The sequence below is a fragment of the Schistocerca serialis genome, chromosome 1 (assembly GCF_023864345.2).
Source record: "Schistocerca serialis cubense isolate TAMUIC-IGC-003099 chromosome 1, iqSchSeri2.2, whole genome shotgun sequence".
NCBI classification, from domain to species: domain Eukaryota; kingdom Metazoa; phylum Arthropoda; class Insecta; order Orthoptera; family Acrididae; genus Schistocerca; species Schistocerca serialis.
Window position 1 is genome coordinate 539,725,241 of NC_064638.1, and position 26,877 is coordinate 539,752,117.

General features: G+C 38.5%; 1 protein-coding gene across 3 annotated transcripts in view; it reads left to right on the plus strand.

The window, feature by feature from the left end:
* Window positions 1–26,877, plus strand: part of LOC126475061 (nardilysin) — a 360,282-nt gene that overhangs the window by 249,718 nt on the left and 83,687 nt on the right. For all 3 annotated transcript variants that reach the window (XM_050102619.1, XM_050102633.1, XM_050102627.1), the window contains exons 15-17: window positions 6,392–6,626; window positions 10,406–10,549; window positions 10,630–10,766. In XM_050102619.1, the coding sequence (XP_049958576.1) occupies window positions 6,392–6,626; window positions 10,406–10,549; window positions 10,630–10,766 (516 nt within the window). The remainder of the gene's footprint in view (window positions 1–6,391; window positions 6,627–10,405; window positions 10,550–10,629; window positions 10,767–26,877) is intronic.

Here is a 26,877-nt window from a genome sequence, read left to right on the forward strand (position 1 = left end):
CCAAAGTTATGACCCCAATGTTATACATTGTAAATATTAAATATTGTGAATGAAGTGGTCCCCCCCCCTCCCCCCACAAAGAGAATCACCGAAACAACCGTACAAACAACTGCAACAGAACTCAAAATAGAACAGCTCATAGCATCAACTACATTACAACACACAGACACCAACATCATTTGTCAAGATGCAAGTTCGATGAATCATCTGGGATGTGTCAAGCTTCCACCATATTGACCCAACTGCCCAAAGACTTGGTTCATGCAAATTGAAGATATTTTCCAACAGCACTGCCTTTGCGATGAGCATTTATCAGAAATGACTATATATCTATCACACCAACGCAATATAGATGCACAACAGCAAACAAGTCGGCCATTGAAACCTATGCAGAACAGAGACACACTGGACTTGGGTCTTTAATTTGAGCCTGTGTGGACATTCATAATCGCAAATGTCACTGGCCCCATACTCCGTGCCGACTTTGGTCACATTTCCACCTGTTGCCAGAGCTAGAAAAATTAATCGACTGTGCTCGCAACAGGATGACAGACCAATTGGAGGCTTTTCGCTCATTTGGAATGGATACTACATCATACAGAGATGAGCAGTTCACTACCAAGATGACATAGAGACACTCTATGAGACACCACACTTGCATGGTGCTGGCCAGCCCTTTGCAACTCTCCCAAGATCACTGCCACTGGACAAACTCTTGGGAGCATTGCTTGTGTTTGAAGAGCTCCGAGGAAAGCAGGTATTGTAGACAGATCTGATAGCCTGTGGACATCTTCCTTACACATGATGAGAAAGAGAGCTGGATCATGTATGTGAAGACTATAGAGCACTCAACACGTGAACAATAACTGACCATAATCCAGTGCCAGACTTTAACAGTGCTATTGTCCATGGTCAGTTGTTTAGTATAGTTGACAATGCAAAAGCCTGTTTGCAAGTTACCATAGCAGTGGCAGATGTACCAAAAGCCACGGTAACATCACGTTTTGGGCTTTTTCAGTACAAATTTATGCCCTTTGGACTGAGGAACACTGGAGAGATGACAGCATTTTATGCACGGGATATTACAAGGTCTGCAAGTTTTCTACTGTTACATGGACAATATTTTTACATTTTCAACAGTAGCCAAAAAATTGTGCCCTATTTGGGGATAATAGTTATTCCTGATAACTGTTTATTCAGCAAACAAGAAGTGACTTCTTACAAGGGAACCTCCCCATCGCACCCCCCTCAGGTTTAGTTATAAGTTGGCACAGTGGATAGGCCTTGAAAAACTGAACACTGATCAATCGAGAAAACAGGAAGAAGTTTTGTGGAACTATGAAAAAATAAGCAAAATATACAAACTGAGTAGTCCATGTGCAAGATGGGCAACACCAAGGCTAATGTTAGCTCAGGAGCGCCGTGGTCCCGTAGCTAGCGTGAGCAGCTGCGGAACGAAATGTCCTTGGTTCAAGTCCCCCTTGGAGCGAAAAGTTTACTTCCTTTATTTTCGCCAAGTTATGATCTGTCCGTTCGTGCATTGACGTCTCTGTTCACTGTAATAAGTTTAGTGTCTGTGTTTTGCGACCACACCGCAAAACCGTGCCATTAGTAACGAAAGGACGTGCCTCTCCAATGGAAACCGAAAACATTTGATCGCAAGATCATAGGTCAACCGTTTCCTCCACAGGAAAACACGTCTGATATATTCTACACGACACTGGTGACGGCATGTGCATCACATGACAGGAATATGTTGTCCACCCACCTAACTTGTACACTTGGCGAATGGGTAAAAAGATTCTTCTACTCTACCCGATTTAGGTTTTCTTGTGGATGTGATTATCACTCCCAAAGAAGTGATGAAAACATAAGAGTTTGTCACATAAACTAAAAATAAAAAATTAAAATTTCCACACAAGGGAAGATTTGAACCAAGGACCTCTCGTGCCGCAGCTGCTCACGCTAACCACGAGACCACGGCTCTCCTGAGATCACACTAGCCTCGATGTTGCCTATGAGGCGCATGGACTACTCAGTTTGTATATTTTGCTTATTTTTTCATAGTTCCACACAACTTCTTCCTGTTTTCTCGATTGATCTGTGTTCAGTTTTTCAAGGCCTATCCACTGTGCCAACTTATAACTAAATCTGAGGGGGCTGCGATGGGGAGGTTCCCTTGTTAGGATATTGGGCGGTCTGACACGGTTGCCGGGATAGGTCGAGGTAGTACAAAATATGCCCATACCAGCAATGTACAAGGGATTACATAGATTTTTAAGTATGGTAAAATTTTATTGATGGTATCTTCCAGGTCCAGCAAGGCAGCAGGAACTGCTCACTGCTTTGCTCACAGTCAAACATGTGACCGGCAGTTGGAAATTACCTTGGTTACCCACTACCGAAGCCACATTTTTCAGTGTCAAGTGTTGTTTGGTGCAAGTGGCACCATTGGCTTATCCAAGAATTACGGCTGCCTCGGTCATCATGGTGGACACAAGTCAAAAAGCCACAGGAGCATCCTTGCAACAAAAGATGATCAGCCAATGGCAACTACTTGCCTGTTATTCACATAACTGCACTCCACAACAAAAGAAATGAAATGCTTTTGATTGAGAATTGTTGGCAACCTATGCAGCCATTAAACACTTTCGGTCATCAATAGAGAGCAGTCATTTCACAGTCTTTATACAACATGGACCACTAATGTCGTTCTTCCAACGTGCCACAGATTACAGCTCGCCATGATGGTACATACAGGCAAAGTATACATCACAATATACAACCAGTGTGCAGATTATTTCCAGAAAGGACGTCATCCTCATCACGGATTGTCTTTCCCATAATTGCACTAGTCTGAGAGCAGTACCATGGGTGAAGATAGTGCTAAAGCAGTGCGATTATACAGTACTAAACGACTTGCTCACAAGTGAAAATATGGCCCTACAGGTGCGATGCATTCCTGCCTCATGTGGTGATATAAGCATTTGGTGCGATATAGTGTGAGGATTACAGCGACATTACATTCCCACAGAATCTAGACATAGGGTTTCCCGAGCACTACATAATTTGGCCCACCCAGGCATACATGTTATGCCAAATTAGTGGCAATCAAAGTGAAGTGGCTGGGAATACACAAGTATTGCAGAACCTGGACGCACTGGTGCCTTGAGTGCCGAGACAGTAAAGTTAGTCGAGGTGCTTTAACAGCAGTTATGCAGTTTCCAAGACCCATGGTCAGATTTTGCCACATAAACATTGAGCACCATGGGACTGTTATCACATTTGGATGGCCATCGTTGTCTGGTTACAATCATAGATCGATTCATGAGATGGCCAGAAGCTATGCCTGTGCCAGACATCTCAGCAGAGATGGTGGTGGAGGCATTAGTGATTTTCAAGATGTGGTATTCCTCACTTGATTACAAAGGATCACAGATGACAGTTAAAATCATAGCTTTTTGCGAAAATACTATAGCTATGTGATTGCAGTTATCTTTGCAATATGAGCTATGATCCTGAGAGTAACAGGGTGGTGGAAAGGCTGCATCATACAATAAAGGCTGCACTGATGTGTTCTTCATCTACATAGACAAAGACAGTACCACTGGTATTACTGGGTGTGCACGCGGTGATTGAGGAGGATTTACAAAGCTCACCAACTAGGGTGGTCTACAAAAAACAGTTTAAAGCACCATGAGGGCTCATACACGTGACAAGAGTTCAAACCCCAGTACCAGAAGTAACGGAGTTCACACGGCAGCTCAGCATATATGCAAGACATTTGTGGGAAAGCCCACCAGTCGGACACAGAGAAAGATAGCCTTTCGTTCACAAGGACCTATGTCCTACATCAGATGTCTCATTCTGAGACCACATACGCCTGGCTCCGAGACCATACAGTGCAGCCCCCATCATGCAGACTGTATATTGGACCATACAAGGTTCTTTTGATGCACACAAGCACCTTCACAATTCACCAGAATGGTAGACCCCATAGACCGGTTAATGCTGGCATGTCTAGACATGGGGGAACTGGCACAACACCGATTTGTGAATTCTATACTGATACAAGATGATCCGACAACACTGATTGACTCCAGGAAACATTGCTGTACCACTCACTGCTACCCTGTCAGAGCCTCTGTGGGTTGTTGTTATGAGGGTTGGTGGTCACCTCCAGCAGCAATACCCCACATTGCCAGGGCATCAGGCTTAAAGAAGGTTTGGAGGTGACAGCTGTTGTGGTGACACTGGTAGTGCACTGTAGCATCAAGGAATCTGTACATTAGATGAACAGTTTTTGTTGTTTACTCCTTGGTTGTTCAGTTATTGCTAGTGTATTATACAAAGTAGCATATTAGATTATATAATGTCTGGTTATTCTGACTTAGCTTAATTGAAAGAAAGTAACTACCAAAAGAGAATTAGCAAATGAGAGAGTATCTTTTATTGGGTGTCTACTTTCAAACACAAAGGTATCCTGTTGGAGCTTGTTGAGTGTCTGTAGAATTTTATTCCCAGGATAATTTATTGAGTTTGAGGTTGGTCTTGTGGAGCCATCTTTTTTGTGACCTTTTAATTGAGATCATAGGCGGATGATGTTGGATTCAGCATATACAGTGGTGGTTTCCTTTTTCAGCAGGTTGGATGTTAGTATTTTTTTTAGGAGGAGCTTAACTTCAGTTTGGAATTGTCTGACATAGAACAGAGCATAAAGGAGTCATTGATCTATTTCAGTTTTCAGATTCATTTGTGAACTTGGAAAGTATTTGTCTTTTTCAGTATTCAGATAAATACTACTCTTTATGTATTATATAATTGTACAGCTCATTGGGAGTAATGTAATTGAAAATTATCATATTCATACTTTCATCATGCCCTACCAATGAAACTTAAACATTGAGTGTATAATGCTCTCATCTGACTGATAGTTTTCTGTAGATGTAAAGTCTGTATGAACTATTACTATAAAGAATATATGATAGATACTAGTACAGGATGATGGAGACAACTAGGGAAGCATATCATTTGTGGAGGTCAAACATGGGTAGTCAACTAGCTGTAAGAGGCAATAACAACAGTGTGAAGGGCCTCATCTAGAAATGAGCATAAAATTTGAAGAAACGTAACAAGAGAAAAAATGTTAATAACTAGAAACAGGCAGCATGTAACAGATGATGGTGAAGGGTGTATACAGGGTGCAGTGCTTAAATCCAGACAAATGAAACTTTTTGTTAAAAACGAATTTATTAAAACAAAATACAAATGAAAATGAAAATCCTTTTTGCATATAAGTAATGGTATCTCTAAAAGTAACATTACTAGATGTAACCCCCTTCAGCCTCAGTGACCTGTCCAATCTTGTACTGAAGTGATCACACACACACTCTTTAAAAACAGCACTGTCCATATTCGTTAATGATGCTGTGATAGCGGTGGGTAGAGATGCAACATTAGGGCACCTCGTCTTATTGGTAGCTCTTTTGAATACGCTCCAAACATAGTAGTTGAGGGGGTTCAATTGACCGGAACATCTCAACATTATCAGAGAGCCAGTTGTGGACAAAATGGCTTGCATGAGGTCCTCCTCTGCCATCCAACAAATTGTTTGCTTGCTGACATGCAGTACTGATGCTAATTTCCTCAGCGATTGCCCCAAAATCAGCACCTGAACCTTTTCAATGACTACCGCAGTTCGTGACAAGCGTTTCCGCGAATGAAGATTCCTCACCGGGTCAGTGGAACCTTCCCCAGACTTCTATGAAGCATTATACTTGGCCACAATATTGTAAGCAGTTCCTCTCTGATACCTGAAGAATTGAATTATTTCAGTGGATGCATGCCCAGTGTCAAGAGTTGCGATAATCGCCGCTCTTCGGTTGTGCTCTGCACTTGTCCATAATATCTCGGCCATTTTGAGGTTCTGACTGTTTACTAGATGCCTATGGCCTTCAAGAATGCCAATCACGACCTCCACCAAAACTATTATATGGTGGGAAATTCAAATTGGGATTTGTCTGGATTTAAGTGCCGCGTCCTGTGTAGGAACAACCAGAGCGTTGTTATGCCACAAGAAGACATAGTGAAGTATGTGGAAAGCACAGCGGATAACTAACATGTGTAGTAGTTATGTGGTAATTTTATTATTAAAAATTATGTGCGCAAATATGCACAATTTATTGGCAGTTCCCTAACTAGGTCAGAATAGTTAGTTAATTAGCACAACTGGTTAATATAAGTAGTAACAAAAGCATTCTCTTACATGTAAAGTGTGTGAAGAACATCTCTTTTTATTTTCTTTAATGAAATTAATAATCAGAATAAATATAAGAATGTTTTTTGAGAAAATTGATTTAATTTTGTGAATATCTGAAATTTTGTCCTGCAGGGATCTGCGATTTTCTGTTCTGGTGCATAATTATTGGACTAATCTTGAAAAATATACAGCAGCAGATAGTGTGACATTTCTCAAATTAAAAGATTTTGTCTCCGAAATGTTAAACAATCTGTATGTTCAAGTACTTATCCAAGGTAATTACAGTGAAAAACAAGCACTGGACATCAGTGATGTATTGATATCTTCTCTGCCATGCAAAATTCCTGTTCCAGGAAATGCTATACGGGTAAGGTATTCATATCTGTTTGATTTTTATGTGGTTTCCTGCATGACTATAATCTTTTTTATTACATTTCAGTGATTATAATATGATCCACATCCAGTTAAATTATGAGCTCCATTTTTTAATAGTTTTCCCCATAAAATCATGTACCTTTACTTTTAAAAAAAATATTGGCATGTGTGGTATGCGGAGTCATCTTGTAGCAGGTTATTTACTTCAGTGTACAATACAACAAACAGTGGCTTAAATTATTCATTTAAGATTTACTTATGTAATAAGTACAATTAAGTTGTTCTGCACTTTACTTATGTAATAAGCACAATTAAGTTGTTCTGCACTGACATGTAGAGAATAAGATTAATATGTACTGATCATCAGACCAGATTTACAGTGGGTTTCAGCACTTCATGGCAGACAGAAACTGATACATTGCCCTAGGATAAATGAGAGTTGCAGGGACTAGCAGTTGACCCTGATTGTAAATAAGCATAAATAAGCACAGTCTGTTGTGCATAAATATACTAAGAGATCTGTTAATGTTCAATAGTGTGCTTCTGGATGATGCTCTGCCATGTTTCTATTTTATGCACATTATTTTGACAACCAACCCAGCCATCTTCTTCAAGTCCTTTTTTAAAGTTTTGCTTTTGACAACCAACCCAGCCATTTTCTTCAAGTCCTTTTTTAAAGTTTTGCTGTCACTTGTATTCACTGCCTGGACAGTCTGAAGTTGGTCATCAGAATATTGTGCATAAAATGGAAACAATACTCCACAGCACTAGTCAGTCATGTCAAGGAAACTGGTGAGATAACTTCATTAATGTTTGACTACACTATTGTCAATAAAGCAATGAAAACAGTAACAACCATAAAATACCCAGCCGTAACTGTCCAGAGTGGCATGAAGTAAATCATCACTTACTTGTAGAAACAATAGATGTCAGTGTGAGATTCCTAGGACGAACCTTGAGGAAATATAATTCCACAACAAAAACACCTGTAAAATTAATTGTGCTGCTGTCTGGAACACTTACCTCTTTCCATTCATAGCAAAAATAGGGAGTATCCAATAAAGAGAGGCACATTTCATCACAGAATCAAGTAGTAAGTGCTAGAGCATTGTGAAGATGCGCAACAAACTCCTGTGGTATATGTCACAAAAGAGGTGTTGTGCATCACAGAGAGGTTTACTGTTTACTATTTTGAAAACATACGTTCTGAGAATATTCGGACAACAAATAACTCCTTCAACATTCATCTTGCAAAATATTTTATCAAGTCCTTGTTCCTGTACATAATTTCTGAATGGTGCAGGAAAGGGAGGAAATCCTAGAGGTATTAGAAGTGTCATCATCCTCACACCATAAAATGGGTTGCAGTATACAGTGATACAGTTCTATGTCAGTGTAAATAAAATACAGATATACAGCGAAGACATTTTACTGCCTTTATTGCAAGTGACAAATACTTCAGCCAGGACCAATTTGAGTACATTTTTCCACACAAGTGAATTATCATTTGTAAGGCCCCCCCCCCCCCCCCCCCCCGCCCCTCTTTTCCTTTCCTTCATACACTTTAACCCATGTGACTCTTTACTACTTAGTGTAATACGCACTCTACACAAATCTCACACTTGAACAGCTCTAGCGACCCTCTAAGCTTGATGCCCCAAGTGGACACTCCTGATTGTGGTGCTTCTTGTATAGAAGTCTTGTAGTTGTGGTGCCTTTTTACCCCTCACAGCTTGCACCCAAAGCAGTGTCTTGTATCACTTATGCCTTAAACCAGCCCTGACGTCAGCTCAAAGTGGGTGTGTTTCTTTCTACTGTTGTGGTCATTACACAAACAATTTGCTTCAAACTTAACAGACTTGTTTGTAGTGAAGTATATAAAGAAACACACACACACACACACACACACACACACACACACACTTGGCTAAGTTTAGCGTAACATGTAAGATGCATAACACAGTTTAACTTTGTTCTTGGACTCACAAAAATAGATGTTCCATTTGAAATAATTAATTCGTAACTAATACTAACAGTCACAAGGAGTATTTCAGAAAGTCATGTATGAAACTGTTGAAAGAATGTGGAATTCTCACCTCCTAAATAGTGGTAATTCTATGAGACAGGAATCAGTAATCCAAAGTAGTCTACAGAATTAGTTTGTGCAGTTGATCCTCTTCCTTAACAGACACTTTAAACCTTTCCTTATATGTGTGGGTCCTTTATATTGTAATGTGTGGAGTATGATAATAGAAGAAGAGTGATTAAATACTCATGATATTCTTGTGTTGAACTGTTACACTTAAACACATTCAACAGAAATGGAAACTTATGTATTAGTGATATTATGTGACAATTGGAAATGTTGAAAATGTTGGAACACTTGAGGCAATACTGACCTTACGACTTATCTTAGAAGAAAGATTAAGGAAAGGCAAACCTACATTTCTAGCATTTGTAGACTTAGAGAAAGCTTTTGACAATGTTGACTGGAATACCCTCTTTCAAATTCTAAAGGTGGCAGGGGTAAAATACAGGGAGCGAAAGGCTGTTTACAATTTGTACGGAAACCAGATGGCAGTTATAAGAGTCGAGGGGCATGAAAGGGAAGCAGTGGTTGGGAAGGGAGTGAGTCAAGGTTGTAGCCTCTCCCCGATGCTATTCAATCTGTATATTGAGCAAGCGGTAAAGGAAACAAAAGAAAAATTTGGAGTAGGTATTAAAATACAGGTACATGGAGAAGAAATAAAAACTTTGAACTTCGCCGATGACATTGTAATTCTGTCAGAGACATCAAAGGACTTAGAAGAGCAGTTGTTCGGAATGGACAGTGTCTTGAAAGGAGGATATAAGATGAAAATCAATGAAAGCAAAACGAGGATAATGGAATGTAGTCGAATTAAGTCTGGTGATGCTGAGGGAATTAGATTAGGAAATGAGACAATTAAAGTAGTAAAGGAGTTTTGCTGTTTGGGGAGCAAAATAACTGATGATGGTCGAAGTAGAGAGGATATAAAATGTAGACTGGCAATGGCAAGGAAAGCATTTCTGAAGTAGAGGAATTTGTTAACATCGAGTATAGATTTAAGTGTCAGGAAGTCGTTTCTGAAAGTATTTGTATGGAGTGTAGCCATGTATGGAAGTGAAACATGGACAATAAATAGTTTGGACAAGAAGAGAATAGAAGCTTTTAAAATGTGGTGCTACAGAAGAATGTTGAAGATTAGGTGGGTAGATAACGTAACTAATGAGGAGGTATTGAATAGGATTGGGGAGAAGAGGAGTTTGTGGCACAACTTGACTTGAAGAAGGGATCGGTTGGTAGGACATGTCATGAGGCATCAAGGGATCACAAATTTAGCATTGGAGGGCAGCGTGGAGGGTAAAAATCTTAGAGGGAGACCAAGAGATGAATGCACTAAGCAGATTCAGAAGGACGTAGGTTGCAGTAGGTAGTGGGAGTTGAAGGAGCTTGCACAGGATAGATTAGCATGGAGAGCTGCATCAAACCAGTCTCAGGACTGAAGACCACAACAACAACATGTGACAATTTTGACTATCATATAGTTTAAGGCCTGCACTATATGTATGAAATATGTTCATACGTTAATTTGAGAATGACTTGTTTCAGTCCCTGAATATTATTCTTCTTGATGGTAATTTGCAGAACATGATGAATGAATGATTGAATGAACGAATGAATGAATCTGTGTTGTTTGTAATTATTGTCAAATATACAGAGAATACTTCTGTTGTCTTTTGACTACTTAGGCCCGTGTCCGTGAAGTAGCTGTGGGAAAATTTTCATGTGCAGTTCCATCCTTTAATGATGATGACACAAACAGTATTGTCACTAATTACTATCAACTTGGACCTATTGATTTAAAATCATCCTGTCTTCTGGAAATTATTGTGGTAAGACAGACATGCCAGATCCCATTTAACATTTGGTTTAATGTTGTTATAGCGTCTTTAATTACTATATTGTATTTCAGATGCTTATGCAGGAGCCATTATTCAACATTCTTCGCACAAAGAAACAGTTAGGATATGATGTTTCTTGCTCATATCTGGACACATTTGGGATGCTGGGCTTCTGTATATCTGTTTATTTCCAAGCATACAAATTCACGTAAGAGAAATTTATTTCAGACTTCATATATAAATATTTTGTGTGTGTGTGTGTGTGTGTGTGTGTGTGTGTGTGAATGGCCATTTTGATGGAATAAATCTTTTCTTTTTTCAATGCTTTGATTTTTGTGATGTATGATTGTAAATTAACAATAATTCCTCTGAAACTCTGAAAAAATATAATTTATTTTTTTTCTAACGGATAGCAAAACTATTTTGAAAGGGTGTTTATCAGCAGACTGGTAGATGGAAGATACAAAGACTTTCATGCCCCATAGTAAATGCATTAATTCTTACAAATGTGTATGTGACAGTGAGAAATAATGTAATTTCTGAATTGTTTCTTATCGTAAGAGACAATCTTGGTAACGATGATGATTTAAGTAGAAAAAACATAGTTCAAGGAAATAAAAGTAACTGATACCTATACAATTTCCAGGACTTGGGTTTAAGACGGACGTAGCAGGGAAGGAAAAAAGTGAAATCAGCAATGAAAGGCTGGTAATAGTCAATCTTTGACAATCTACAAAGTGATTTGTCCACTTTTCAAAATCACAACTCATTTGGGACAAAAAATTATCATTGTGTACATTTTACTTCATTGTGTTAAACGTACTAAAAATATCCTAACTGAATCCAAAGAGTATAATATCTCTCTCACACGCATGCACGCACACACCACACACACACTCACTCGCCCCCCCCCCCCCCTCCCCCCCATGCAACAATAAGGCAATTGCCAGGCTGAAGAGCAGCACCCTCTCATAAACCACCATTCGTGATTCAAAAAAGTCTTCAGGCAAGCACACAAAGAGACAATTGAGGGTTGCTCCTTGTATGAGCAGTATTTGTTTGGGCTGACCCCTGCTAAAGAAATATAAACTCCAGCTAAAGAACTATAAATTACAAATATCTGCTGCAACACCAGAGAAAATGCACCCAATGACTCATAGGAGGGCCCTCCCATATATGACTTCTGTAAGAGCAGCATGTAGATTTAATTAGTTTTGTTGTACATTTCTTCAAAGAAAGTCTGTTTCTGTGCTGTTAAGTTTTGATATTCCAGAAAGAGCATAAAGCAAGGAAAAGCTGATAACAGTGTATTAAGGAAAACAGCGGTCAAGTGGGAGGAGGCGAGAGAAGGTGGGAGAGGGAGGAAGAAACACTGATGAAAGTAATGACACTGATGTTTCAAATGGGGAATTGATTCAGAAGTAGATGTTAGATGAATTAGTGTAAGATGGAGGTACATCATTAATGAGAAGCAAGGGGATGCCTCAGAAAAAGTCTCTCTATAGGACTCTGGGTCACTTGTAGCAGGAAAAATCAAAATTGCATTCATGCTGAAACAAGTATAAAGATTACAGCTATTGAGTTGCAGACCATGTGCTAAGACAAGGAATTGTTTTTATCAATACATACCATTGCTGACAGCTTAGTGATCATTATACTGACCTAAAATGCTGAACAGTAATTGCAAGTCATATGATATGTGCAATTCCTTATCCCACATGTGTTTCTTCCTTTGATGGAATAGATTTTATCAGTGAAAGTCATAAACATATGAACCAAATGGAAAATAAATGGGTGATGGAGGAGCATATCTCTGGATTCACAGTAATAGTTTCATTAACTTCAGTAATACTCTCATTTTATTAGTGTTCCCATTAAAATTCAGAATGAAGAGAGATTGTCTCGAAAGAAATTCCAAGTAGGTGAGCATGTACTAGTGGAAAGCATTCAGTGTGTGATGGGAAGTTATCTTTCACTGATATTATAAGCTGATGTGATCTACCAGGAACTGCCAACAGTTAAATATTGTCTCATTTCAACAAATTAAGCAACACTATATCATGCAGAATTACAGTTTAACTGAGTAAAATGTTGTTGAAAACCATGGTATTGTACTTGAGTCATTTAAGTTGTAAGATAAAGACAATTGTATTCCCGGTTTTGCTCAAACTTCACAATTTCACAGATCCAACTCCAGTATGGTACATGCCAAATAAATCTCTAAAGTGATTTACAACTCATAAGGTTTCACTTGATTTAAACCGTGCACTTTCTAATAAGAACTACTGACATTCTTAATAATGCCTGCTACCAGCATAAGCCAGTTTTAATCCTATTCCACATTCACAAGGACCATTTCACTTATTATTTCACTTAGGATCTGTGGGAGGGATTTCAATATCTTTTTAAATATGTATTATGTATTCTTGTATAATGAAATTTTCTTCATCCTGAGTATCATTGAGTATCTTCTAACTGTGAATCTACGGCACAAAAAGTACATCTGATCTAACCAAACAACTATCACTCTCTTAGAAACATACTATAAAACAAGTTCAAAGGTAATTGCACATTCCTATTTTCATTTTTACCACCAGATTCATACTCAGTCACAGCACTTAGTAATACAAAGAATCAAAGAAATGGTTCTGATAAATTGAATGATGAAAAAACTGTTTCATTGTTATATAGCATTTAGTTATTAAAAGTAGCTAAAGGGAAGCTGATTTTGTTTCTGCACTGGCAGTTACAAAAAAGAATGATTGCTAATATTTATGGAGACTGGCTTTTGATTCATAATGATAAAGACTGATAGAAAAATGATTCTACGTAATTACATTCATAGTATTAAAAAAATTACATTAAAATGTTTTGTAACTTCCTTTCAGTTGAAAGGAGAGGCAGTTTATATGTCTGACATGCCTTCTTTTCTCATACCTACCAATGAACAATCAACTAATATCAAGTCATGATCCTGATGTGCTGATAATGAGTGTAACACACTATCTGCAAACAATGTAATAGCCTCAGCATGCACAGGCTGCTTAATTTACTGCTTCCAGATACTGTGTTAGACTCATTATGAGCAATTTGTATCAGGAATTGAAATGATTTGATGGTTCATTGGTGGGTACGTTAAAATTTGACAGCAAACAAATACAATTTCAACTACATGAGACAGTAAAGAGTGCTATTGTACACCCCTATGCAATCTTCTTTCATAAAATCCGAAAATGTTTCTTAAATCACTATTATAATGCTATTAAATTCTCCATATTAACGGCTCCAGTTTTATTTTAGGGTTGTCATTTTCCATTTTTGACTGTCAAATCTGGATTGTAAGATGCTGTTAGCTGATTTTAACTGACATGTTAATTTCAGGTGTACACATAAAATACCAACAAAACAAAGTAAGAACAGTAATATTACATCTATAATCACACAGTAGAATACCCGAAAGTTAATTGTCTGTATTATAATTACATTTCCATTTTATGGAATGTCAAAGCATCATGGATGGCTTTATCGTACATATTTTTGATAGCATATAGTTTAAGCAGTATCAGTTGGTTGTTATACAGTGGAGACTCAATTAACTGGTCTAATTCTTGTCATAAGTCATTCAGATAATCAAAATCTGGCAGTTGAATATATAAATAAAAGCAATGTCTGTATTATTAACTCGCAAAAGATAACCTGTCTTGCCCACTTACGATCATCTTTTACAGGCATTGTCATATGGTATTCTTTCTAGGGTTAATACATAATGTTGATATTGTGAAGCATCTTGGGTTTTTGGATTTTCTGATGAAGAACAAAGACATTTTATGGGTCCCAGTAATGTTTGCACAGATTAATATTTTTCCTCACTCATTACTAATTTTGTCTAATTTCATCTCACTGAGAAGCTAATGATTTTGATGGCAATGATTTTGTCATGCAATCCGATTTCATCAACATTGTAAATGAAGTCCAAGTCGTAGTCATTTTAATATGAACCTTTTTTAAAACCATCTTTAAAAGAATTTGCTGCATGTAGGTCAGTTGTTGTTTGTTGTTGTGGTCTTCAGTCCTGAAACTGGTTTGATGTAGCTCTCCATGCTACTCTATCCTGTGCAAGCTTCATCATCTCCCAGTACCTACTGAACCTACATCCTTCTGAATCTGCTTAGTGTATTCATGTCTTGGTCTCCCTCTATGATTTTTACCCTCCACGCTGCCCTCCAATGCTAAATTTGTGATCCCTTGATGCCTCAAAACATGTCCTACCAAACGGTCCCTTCTTTTTGTCAAGTTGTGCCACAAACTCCTTTTCTCCCCAATTCTATTTAATACCTCCTCATTAGTTACGTGATCTACCCATCTAATCTTCAGCATTCTTCTGTAGCACCACATTTCGAAAGCTTCTATTCTCTTCTTGTCCAAACTATTTATCGTCCATGTTTCACTTCCATACACGGCTACACTCCATACAAATACTTTCAGAAACAACTTTGTGACACTTAAATCTATACTCGATGTTAACAAATTTCTCTTCTTCAGAAACGCTTTCCTTGCCATTGCCAGTCTACATTTTATATCCTCTCTACTTCGGCCATCATCAGTTATTTTGCTCCCGAAACAGCAAAACTCCTTTACTACTTTAAGTGTCTCATTTCCCAATCTAATTCCCTCAGCATCACCCGATTTAATTTGACTACATTCCATTATCCTCATTTTGCTTTTGTTGATGTTCATCTTATATCCTCCTTTCAAGACACTGTCCATTCCGTTCAACTGCTCTTCCAAGTCCTTTGATGTCTCTGACAGAATTACAATATCATCGGCGAAGTTCAAAGTTTTTATTTCTTCTCCATGTACCTGTATTTTAATGCCTACTCTGAATTTTTCTTTTGTTTCCTTTACTGCTTGCTCAATATACGGATTGAATAACATTGGGGAGAGGCTACAACCCTGTCTCACTCCCTTCCCAACCACTGCTTCCCTTTCATGCCCCTCGACTCTTATAACTGCCATCTGGTTTCTGTACAAATTGTAAATAGCCTTTCGCTCCCTGTATTTTACCCCTGCCACCTTCAGAGTTTGAAAGAGGGTATTCCAGTCAACATTGTCAAAAGCTTTCTCGAAGTCTACAAATGCTAGAAACGTAGGTTTGCCTTTCCTTAATCTTTCTTCTAAGATAAGTCGTAGGGTCAGTATTGCCTCACATGTTCCAACATTTCTACGGAAGCAAACCGATCTTCCCCAAGGTCAGCTTCTACCAGTTTTTCCATTCGTCTGTATAGAATTCACATTAGTATTTTGCAGCTGTGACTTATTAAACTGATAGTTCGATAATTTTCACATCTGTCAACATGTGCTTTCTTTGGGATTGGAATTATTATATTCTTCTTGAAGTCTGAGGGTATTTCGCCTGTCTCATACATCTTGCTCATCAGATGGTAGAGTTTTGTCATGACTGGCTCTCCCAAGGCCATCAGTGGTTCTAATGGAATGTTGTGTATTCCCGGGGCATTGTTTCGACTCAGGTCTTTCAGTGCTCTGTCAAACTCTTTATGCAGTATCTTATCTCCCATTTCGTCTTTGTCTACATCCTCTTCCATTTCCATAATATTGTCCTCAAGAACATCGCCCTTGTATAAACCCTCTATATACTCCTTCCACCTTTCTGCCTTCCCTTCTTTGCGTAGGACTTGGTTTCCATCTGAGCTTTTGATATTCGTACAAGTCGTTCTCTTTCCTCCAAAGGTATCTTAAATTTTCCTGTAGGCAGTATCTATCTTACCCCTAGTGAGATAACCCTCTACATCCTTACATTTATCCTCTAGCCATCCCTGCTTAGCCATTTTGCACTTCCTGTCGATCTCATTTTTGAGACATTTGTATTCCTTTTTGCCTGCTTCATTTACTGCATTTTTATATTTTCTCTTTTCATCAATTAAATTCAATATTTCTTCTGTTACCCAAGGATTTCTATTAGCCCTCGTCTTTTTACCTACTTGACCGTCTGCTGCCTTCACTGATTCATCCCTCAGAGCTACCCATTCTTCTTCTACTGTATTTCTTTCCCCCATTCCTGTCAATTGTTCCCTTATGCTCTCCCTGAAACTCTCTACAACCTCTGGTTTAGTCAGTTTATCCAGGTCCCATCTCCTTAAATTCCCACCTTTTTGTAGTTTCTTCAGTTTTAATCTACAGTTCATAAACAATAGATTGTGGTCAGAGGCCACATCTGCCCCTGGAAATGTCTTACAATTTAAGACCTGGTTCCTAAATCTCTGTCTTACCATTATATAATCTATCTGATGTCTTTTAATATCTCCAGGATTCTTCCATGTATACAACCTTCTTTTATGATTCTTGAACCAAGTGTTGGCTATGATTAAGTTATGCTCTGTGCAAAATTCTACCAGACGGCTTCCTCTTTACTTCTTCCCCCCAATCCATAGTCACCTACTATGTTTCCTTCTCTCCCTTTTCCTACTGACGAATTCAAGTCACCCATGACTATTAAATTTTCGTCTCCCTTCACTACCTGAATAATTTCTTTTATCTCATCATACATTTCATCAATTTCTTCATCATCTGCAGAGCTAGTTGGCATATAAACTTGTACTACTGTAGTAGGCGTGGGCTTTGTGTCTATCTTGGCCACAATAATGCGCTCGCTATGCTGTTTGTAGTAGCTTACCCATACTCCTATTTTTTTATTCATTATTAAACCTACTCCTGCATTACCCCTACTTGATTTTGTATTTATAACCCTGTATTCACCTGACCAAAACTCTTGTTCCTCCTGCCACCGAACTTCACTAATTCCCACTATATCTAACTTTAACCTATCCATTTCCCTTTTTAAATTTTGTAACCTACCTGCCCGATTAAGGGATCTGACATTCCACACTCCGATCCGTAGAACGCCAGTTTTCTTTCTCCTGATAACGATGTCCTCTTGAGAAGTCCCCGCCCGGAGAACCGAATGGGGGACTATTTTACCTCCGGAATATTTTACCCAAGAGGACGCCATCATCATTTAATCATACAGTAAAGCTGCATGCCCATGGGAAAAATTACGGCTGTAGTTTCCCCTTGCTTTCAGCTGTTCGCAGTACCAGCACAGGAAGGCCATTTTGGTTAATGTTACAAGGCCAGATCAGTCAATCATCCAGACTGTTGCCCCTGCATCTACTGAAAAGGCTGCTGCCCCTCTTCAGGAACCACACGTTTGTCTAGCCTCTCAACAGATACCCCTCCGTTGTGGTTGCACCTACTGTACGGCCATCTGTATCGCTGAGGCACGCAAGCCTCCCCACCAACGGCAAGGTCCATGGTTCATGTAGATCAACTGACATTTTTTTCCCCTTGTGCTTCAATTTCATGAGTTCTATGATGAGATTTAAATCTGTGCAACCATCTGCTATTTGCTGCAAACAATTCGTTACCTTTTTTTTTATTTGACTGTAATGCCTTTTCACATTCAAAGGACCATATATGGATTACCCAGTTGATCGTGTTTGTAAAAACAAACAACACGAAAGTTCATTTTACAGTTTTTTCTAACTTCTCGATGTTTACTCCCATCTTCACAGGTGTACTTCAAAATTCATCTGTATTCTTCTTAGTATTGCCTATTGTAGAAGTACCTATACCATATTTATCAGCCATCTTACAACAGGTTTCTCCTTATTTTAGTGAAACTGCGATAACACAACTGTTTAGTGCTTTGAAATTTTTAAGCACAGACACAATGTGGCACAGTGTTTTGCAACTATCTAACTCAAACAATAATGAAACATGTGGGCCATGAATAGCTAGTGTCATCATGACAAGTCCTTATATGCACAGACTAGAGTATAAAGATATTTGTTCATGGTTGACAATCCGGACAACCGTAAATCTGTGTAACTGAGGTGCAGATAATTGAGTCTCCATTTTATATGAATGATAGTTTCAGAATGCATGCTGGCACAACGTCACAACGTATATACGTGGGAAAATGCTAACACCACATGTATTAACAAAAAGTCCAATATCACAGGTGACATATTTCCACATGCAGATTGAAGTACTGTATGTTTTGCTAGTACATAAAAAGTCAGTGAAAGGCACTGCTAGTGTACATTATATCTCTCAGCTACCTTTGTAATGTACTAGAGCACACACACACACACACACACACACACACACACACACACACACACACACACACACACTTGTAGGACTACATTGTGGCAGCTGAGAACAAGAATTTATCGGAAAGCTAGCATAGTTTCAGTGGTGCAGTGGTGTTGTTTATGTGCCTTTTGATGACCTAATGCCTCTCCTGTTCTGTGATTAATTCTTCTTATTGCTACTTAAATTTTTTTCTGGGTGAAGCAAATGTACACAGTGGTGCTACTCACTTGAAAGGAAATGGATAGAGGGTAATACTAATGTATTGAAATTAACTGCAAAGGCATGTAAGGTATATTTTCAATTATTTCTATTTTGTGAATAATTTTTTCTATTATATATAGCACATACAATACCTGCAATATAAGTGTGTGTGGAAATACATGCTGTTTATTGACAATAAGAACAATGAAAACGGTCAAAAAAGATATTTCAAAACAAACCTACACAGTTAAATGATGCTGACTCTGGTCATAAAATATTGTATAAACACATCTATAAAAACAAGAATAGATTTAAAAATTTCAAGTACGCATGTACTTGAACCTGGTAACATAAGTGAAGTAACTGCAATTTCAAGTATAAAAATATAGTAATAAAGCAAAAAAAATACAATTGTCCAGAACATTTTATGTATTTAAATAAAGTACATTTACAATGGAGATGAAGAGTTGTAATATATGTATAAATTGTTCAAATACCTTCTATTTTTTAAGCGTGTTTTCCGTTTTAAAATGTTGACTGTAGCTTTTACACACATTGTTATGAGGGCATGACCACTGATCAGCTATGTACCTGAATGAATAATCACTCCTAGACTGTGGTCAAAGAACAGAGATGACCAAAGTGAGAGAACATGCCGCTGAGCGCAACGTTCTTGACTTTAGTGACAGTTTCACTATCTATGCCGTCTAGATCTTCCCCAACCCTCTCCCCCTCCTAAACCCCTTTCTGCTCTCACCTATGCTAGCTTCTCTTTAATGGTTTTAGTAAGGCAAAAACAATATATTCGTAGTCCTCTGTAATTTTCATTGAATAAATTACATTATGAAAGCTGAAACACAAGCCATCACTATTATCTATCACAAACTATATTTGGGGATTCATTAAACAATTAGCACCTGTCCCTCACTCACCTTCTCCTCTTTCTCCATTTAATCTTTCTATACATGAACCTATATTGTTTTGCACATTTACATGCCCTGCTTCCATTGGACCTGTTACATTTAATATGAACTTTTAAATGAAAACAAGTATTTTTTTGGTCATTGTCAGGCAATAATATTTGATTTTAAAGTTTATCAGTATAATACAAGGCAGGTGAGGTCACTTTAATGGTTTTATTAAGGCAAAAACAATATATTCGTAGTCCTCTGTAATTTTCATTGAATAAATTACATTATGAAAGCTGAAACACAAGCCATCACTATTATCTATCACAAACTATTCACAAATTGGTGTTATAATATCGACAAAGAACAAATCATTAAACAAAAAAAGCATCAAATGGATTTTTAGAATTGTTGCACACCTGACATACAAATTTTGTGCACTTACAGCACACTGTGCTTTTCTATTTTTTCAAGCAGGATGTACTGAACACCTTCTCTTCTTACTATGCACCATACTGTTGCTGTTACTACTGCCATTTTGTGTTTGAGGGATAGTAACAAACTTCTGCATATCCAGGTGTATGAGATTATAAGATCTTAAGATCATAAACAGTTGACTCAGTTCCCTTGAAAGTTCCTTGATGAAAAGCTTCCTCTTGCGCAAAAGCTCTTTGTGATATGAGGGATGTTGTGCTGTGTAGGGAATGAAGGCAGTTCGAGTGCATCTGTCCATAATGTTGCAACGGAGAGCTTTGGACCAGTGATTAGTTTGTCTTTTGCGTGTATAATTGTCCACTAGTTGATCCATAACTTCCATGCCACTCTTCATTTGGTTATGAAATTCCACAACCTCAGGCTTCTGTTTTTGATGTACCTCTATAGAGTTAACTTTATGCATGGTACTTACAAGGATTACACACTTGTTTCTCTTCAGCAAAAAACTAATCAGTGTCATCTCCTTTGTAGATGAAAATAGATTTGAATTTACTTGTCTACTACTATTTGGCTTCACCTCTCTTGAATTTTTTCTTTTCTTCAACCTCATTGTTCCCACAACAGGTAGGTTTTTACTCAAGAGATGTTATGTCACTATTACACTTCTAAAATAATTATCTGCATTAACATTTGTGCCTGAACCAGCAATATTATCTGCAAGGATCTTCACTGTGGTAAGGTCCAAATTTTTCTGCGGTGGCCCAACTGGTTGTCTTCGTGTGCACACAGTCCCATCAATTGCATAACCAGTTTCAGCTTCACACATCCAGAATATTTTTGTTCCATACTTTCCGAGCTTATTAGGCATGTTGTTGTTGTGGTCTTCAGTCCAGAGACTGGTTTGATGAAGCTCTCCATGCTACTCTATCCTGTGCAAATTACCTACTGCAACCTACATCCTTCTGAATCTGTTTTGTGTATTCATCTCTTGGTCTCCCTCAACGATGTTTACCCTCCGTGCTGTCCTCCAATACTAAATTGGTGATCCCTTGATGCCTCACAATGTGTCCTACCAACTGATCCCTTCTTCTAGTCAAGTTGTGCCACAAATTTCTCTTCTCCCCATTTCTATTCAATACCTCCTCATTAGTTACGTGATCTATCCATCTGATCTTCAGCATCCTTCTGTAGCATCACATATCGAAAGCTTCTATTCTCTTTTTGTCTAAACTATTTATTGTGCACATTTCACTTCCATACATGGCTACACTCCATACAAATACTTTCAGAAACGACTTCCTGACACTTAAATCTATACTCGATGTTAACAAATTTATCTTCTTCAGAAACGCTTTCCTTGCCATTGCCAGTCTACATTTTATATCCTCTCTACTTCGACCATCATCAGTTATTTTGCTCCCCAAATAGCAAAACTTATTTACTACTTTAAGCACCTCATTTCCTAATCTAATACCCTCAGCATCACCCAATTTAATGTGACTACATTCCATTATCCTCATTTTGCTATTCTTGATGTTCATCTTATATCCGCCTTTCAAGACACTGTCCATTCCGTTCAGCTGCTCTTCCAAGTCCTTTGATGTCTCTGACAGAATTACAATGTCATCGACGAACCTCAAAGTTTTAATTTCTTCTCCATGGATTTTAATGCCTACTCTGAATTTTTCTTTTGTTTCCTTTACTGCTTGCTCAATATACAGACTGAATAACATCGGGGAGAGGCTACAACCCTGTCTCACTCCCTTCCCAACCACTGCTTCCCTTTCATGCCCCTTGACTCTTATAACTGCCATCTGGTTTCTGTACAAATTGTAAATAGCCTTTCGCTCCCTGTGTTTTACTCCTGCCACCTTCAGGATTTGAAAGAGAGTATTCCAGTCGACATTGTCTAAAGCTTTCTCTAAGTCTACAAATGCTAGAAACATAGGTTTGCCTTTCCTTAATCTATTTTTCTAAGATAAGTCGTAGGGTCAGTATAGCCTCACGTGTTCCAACATTTCTACTGAATCCAAACTGATCTTCCCCGAGGTCGGCTTCTACCAGTTTTTCCATTCGTCTGTAAAGAATTTGTGTTAGTATTTTGCAGCTGTGGCTTATTAAACTGATAGTTCAGTAATTTTCACATCTGTCAACACCTGCTTTCTTTGGGATTGGAATTATGATATTCTTCTTGAAGTCTGAGGGTATTTCGCCTGTCTCATACATCTTGCTTGCCAGGTGGTAGAGTTTTGTCATGACTGGCTCTCCCAAGGCTGTCAGTAGTTCTACTCCTGGGGTCTTGTTTCAACTTAGATCTTTCACTGCTCTGTCAAACTTTTCACGCAGTATCATATCTCCCATTTCATCTTCATCTTCATCTACATCCTCTTCCATTTCCATAATATTGTCCTCAAGAACATCGCTCTTGTATAGACCCTCTATATACTCCTTCCACCTTTCTGCTTTCCCTTCTTTGCTTGGAACTGGGTTTACACATGAGCTCTTGATATTCATGCAAATGGTTTTCTTTTCTCCGAAGGTCTCTCTAGTTTTCCTGTAGGCAGTATCTACCTTATCCCTAGAGATATACGCCTCTACACCCTTGCATTGTCCTCTAACCGTCCCTGCTTAGCCATTTTGCGTTTCCTGTCGATCTCATTTTTGAGACATTTGTATTCCTTTTTGCCTGCTTCGTTTACTGCATTTTTGTATTTTCTCCTTTCACCAATTAAATTCAGTATCTCTTCTGTTACCCAAGGATTTCTGTTAGCCCTCGTCTTTTACCTACTTGATCGTCTACTGCCTTCACTATTTCGTCTCTCAAAGCTACCCATTCTTCTTCTACTGTATTTCTTTCCCCCATTCTTGTCAATCGTTCCCTAATGCTCTCCCTGAAACACTCTACAACCTCTGGTTCTTCAGTTTATCCAGGTCCCATCTCCTTAAATTGCCACCTTTCTGCAGTTTCTTCAGTTTTAATCTACAGATCATAACCAATAGATTGTGGTCAGAGTCCACATCTGCCCCTGGAAATGTCTTACAATTTAAAATCTGGTTCCTAAATCTCTGTCTTACCATTATATAATCTATCTGAAACCTGTCAGTATCTCCAGGCCTCTTCCATTTATATAACCTTCTTTTATGATTCTCTTACTACTGTGGTAGGCTTGGGCTTCGTATTTATCTTGGCCACAATAATGCGCTCACTATGTTGTTTGTAGTATCTTACCTGCATTCGTATTTTTTTTATTCATTATTAAACCTACTTCTGCATTACCCCTATTTGATTTTGTATTTATAACCCTGTATTTACCTGACCAAAAGTCTTGTTCCTCCTGCCACCGAACTTCACTAATCCCCAATATATCTAACTTTAACCTATCCATTTCCATTTTTAAATTTTCTAACCCAGCTTCCCGATTAAGGGATCTGACATTCCTCGCTCCGATCCGTAGAACGCCAGTTTTCTTTCTCCTGATTTGGCATATATTGCACAAATCCACAATGGCCCCTAAATGGGACCATTTGATCATCTGATGTGGCATTAATTTTAGGTAGCATTACTTGCCTGGACTGTCCTATAAATACACTTCCGGGGGAGGGGGAAATATTACACCCTTTTAGGAGTGTCCATTTCGTAAATGAAGTATTGTTGCAACAGTACATATAGAGTGCATGAAATGATTACATTTACACAACAATAGCAAGTACGGTTCTCAGGTACCAGTTACAAACCCATGCTGAAACATCCATATTAATAAGTGATGTAGCCTCCATGGGGTGGCAATGCAGGGGCTGACATTGGCATCCAGTCGATCGTACAGGTGGAAAGTACTGTCCTGGATATGTTATGCCATGCCTACTCAACGTGTGGTCTAGGGGTAGCGTCTTTGATTCATAATCAAAACATCATTGGTCCCTGGTTCGAATCACACCTCTGCTTAAATTTTGATTAATAATCAGCCTTGGCGGCCTAAGACTTCTGGCATAAGAAGTCACCCTCATTCTACCAATAGCCTTGTCAAAGATGGCGGAGGAGCGGACAGAGGTTCAGGGCACTCTCTTGTCCTAGGGGTTGGAAACTGCCCATAAAGGCAAATGAATCAGCAATGATCAACGGCATGAGGATGGAGAAGGCAGTGGAAAACACTGCATTAAAGACACGTAACATGTATCCACAGGACATGTGGCCTGTAATTGGAGAAGTGTCATGATGATTCCTCCAATCGGATCTCCGGGACGGGACTGCCGAGGGGGAGGTTACCATAAGAAATAGATTGAATAATCAACAGGAGGATACTGTTCTATGAGTCGGGGCATGGAGTGTCAGAAGCTTGAACGTGGTAGGTAAACCAGAAGATCTGAAAAGGGAAATGCAAAGGCTCAATCTAGAAACAGTAGGGGTCAGTGAAGTGAAGTGGAAAGAAGACAAGGATTTATGGTCAGATGAGTATAGGGTAATATCAACAGCAGCAGAAAATGGTATAACAGGAGTAGGATTCATTATGAATAGGAAGGTAGAGCAGAGTGTGTGGTACTGTAAAAAGTTCAGTGACAGGGTTGTTCTTCTCAGAATCAACAGCAAGCCAACACTGACAACGATAGTTCAGGTATACATGCCGACGCCACAATCTGAAAATGAAGAGAGAGAGAAAGTGTGTGAGGATACTGAAAGAGTAATACAGTATGTAAAGGAGGATAAAAATGTAATAGTTATGGGAGACTGGAATGCGGTTTTAGGGGAAGGAGTAGAAGAGAAGGTTACAGGAGAATGTGGGCTTGGGTCAAGGAATGACAGAGGAGAAAGACTAATTGAGTCCTGTAACAAGTTTCAGCTGGAAATAGCGAATACCCTGTTCAAGTATCACAAGAGAAAGAGGTATACTTGGAAAAGGCTGGGTGATAGGGGAAGATTTCAGTTAGATTATGTCGTGGTCAGACAGAGATTCCGAAACCAGGTACTGGATTGTAAGGCATACCCAGGAACAGATATAGACTCAGGTCACAATATAGTAGTGATGAAGAGTAGGCTGAAGTTCAAGACATTAGTCAGGAAGAATCAATACGCAAAGAAGTGGGAAACAGAAGTATTAAGGAATGATGTGAGACGCTTGGAAGTTCTCTAAGGCTTTAAATGCAGCAATAAGGAATAGCTCAGTAGGAAGTACAGTTAAAGAGGAATGGACATCTCTAAAAAGGGCCATCACAGAAGTTGGTAAGGAAAATGTAGGTACAAAGAAGGTAACTGCGAAGAAACCACGGATAACAGAAGAAATGCTTCAGTTGATTGATGAAAGGAGGAAGTACAAAAATGTTCCGGAAAACTCAGTAATACAGAAATACAAGTCACTGAGGAATGAAATAAATAGGAAGTGCAAGGAAGCTAAGACGAAGTGGCAGCAGGAAAAATGTGAAGACATCAAAAAAGAAATGATTGTCGTAAGGACAGACTCAGCATACAGGAAAGTCAAAACAACCTTCGGTGACGTTAAAAGCAAGGGTGGTAACATTAGGAGTGCAATGGGAATTCCACTGTTAAATGATGAGGGGAGAGGAGATAGGTGAAAAGAATACATTGAAAGCCTCTATGAGGGGGAAGATTTGTCTGATGCAATAGAAGAAGAAACAGGAGTCGATTTAGAAGAGATATGGGATCCAGTATTAGAAATGGAATTTAAAAGAGTTTTGGAGGACTTAAGATCAAATAAGGCAGGCAGCATAGATAACATTCTATCAGAATTTCTAAAATCATTGGGGGAAGTGGCAACAAAATGACTATTCACGTTGGTGTGTAGAATGTATGAGTCTGGCGACATACCATCTGAGCTTTGGAAAAGCGTCATCCACACAATTCCGAAGATGGCAAGAGCTGACAAGTGCGCGAATTATCGCACAATCAGCTTAACAGCTCATGTATCCAAGTTGCTTACAGGAATAATATACAGAAGAATGGAAAAGAAAATTGAGGATGTCTGAAAGCATAGAAACATTTGTAGTGTTACGGTACTTATGTCTACATCAACTTTATGTGTCTGTCAACTACTCAACACATTTACACCTCCCATCGTTCCTCTGTATTTAATGTGGTATCTTTGCTAATCGTGTATGTACAGGGTAGCCTAGGTATAATTTAAAAGTGAAACCAATCTCTCTCACTGTCTGGTATTGTATGAAGCAGCACAGTGTTTATGATACGGGTCTCAGATTTGGGAGGAATAAGGATCAGATTCCAGTCTGATCATTCAGATTTATCTCTTCTGAAAGTGAACACTAAGTTTTTTGATAAGACCACAGCCTGTTTCCTTCCTCCTTTTCAATCTTTGTTTTTGTAAAAAATTAAAAATAATTAAATTGCAGCCCTCATGTCTTAAAACCACATTGTATCAATATATTAAACATGTGTTTAGTCTTGAGCTAGATATTGAAATGAGAATACAGTGGTCTTGTTTTAATGTAATTTTGCCCCAATTTTATTAGAATAATAGAAATAGAAACATTTGTGAATGGTTTTGTGAAGCATCTGAAGAAATTAAAGATAAATGATTTTGAGAAAGCACGAGATGCAGTTATAGTGCAAAAGCAGTGTGTTGATTTACTTGC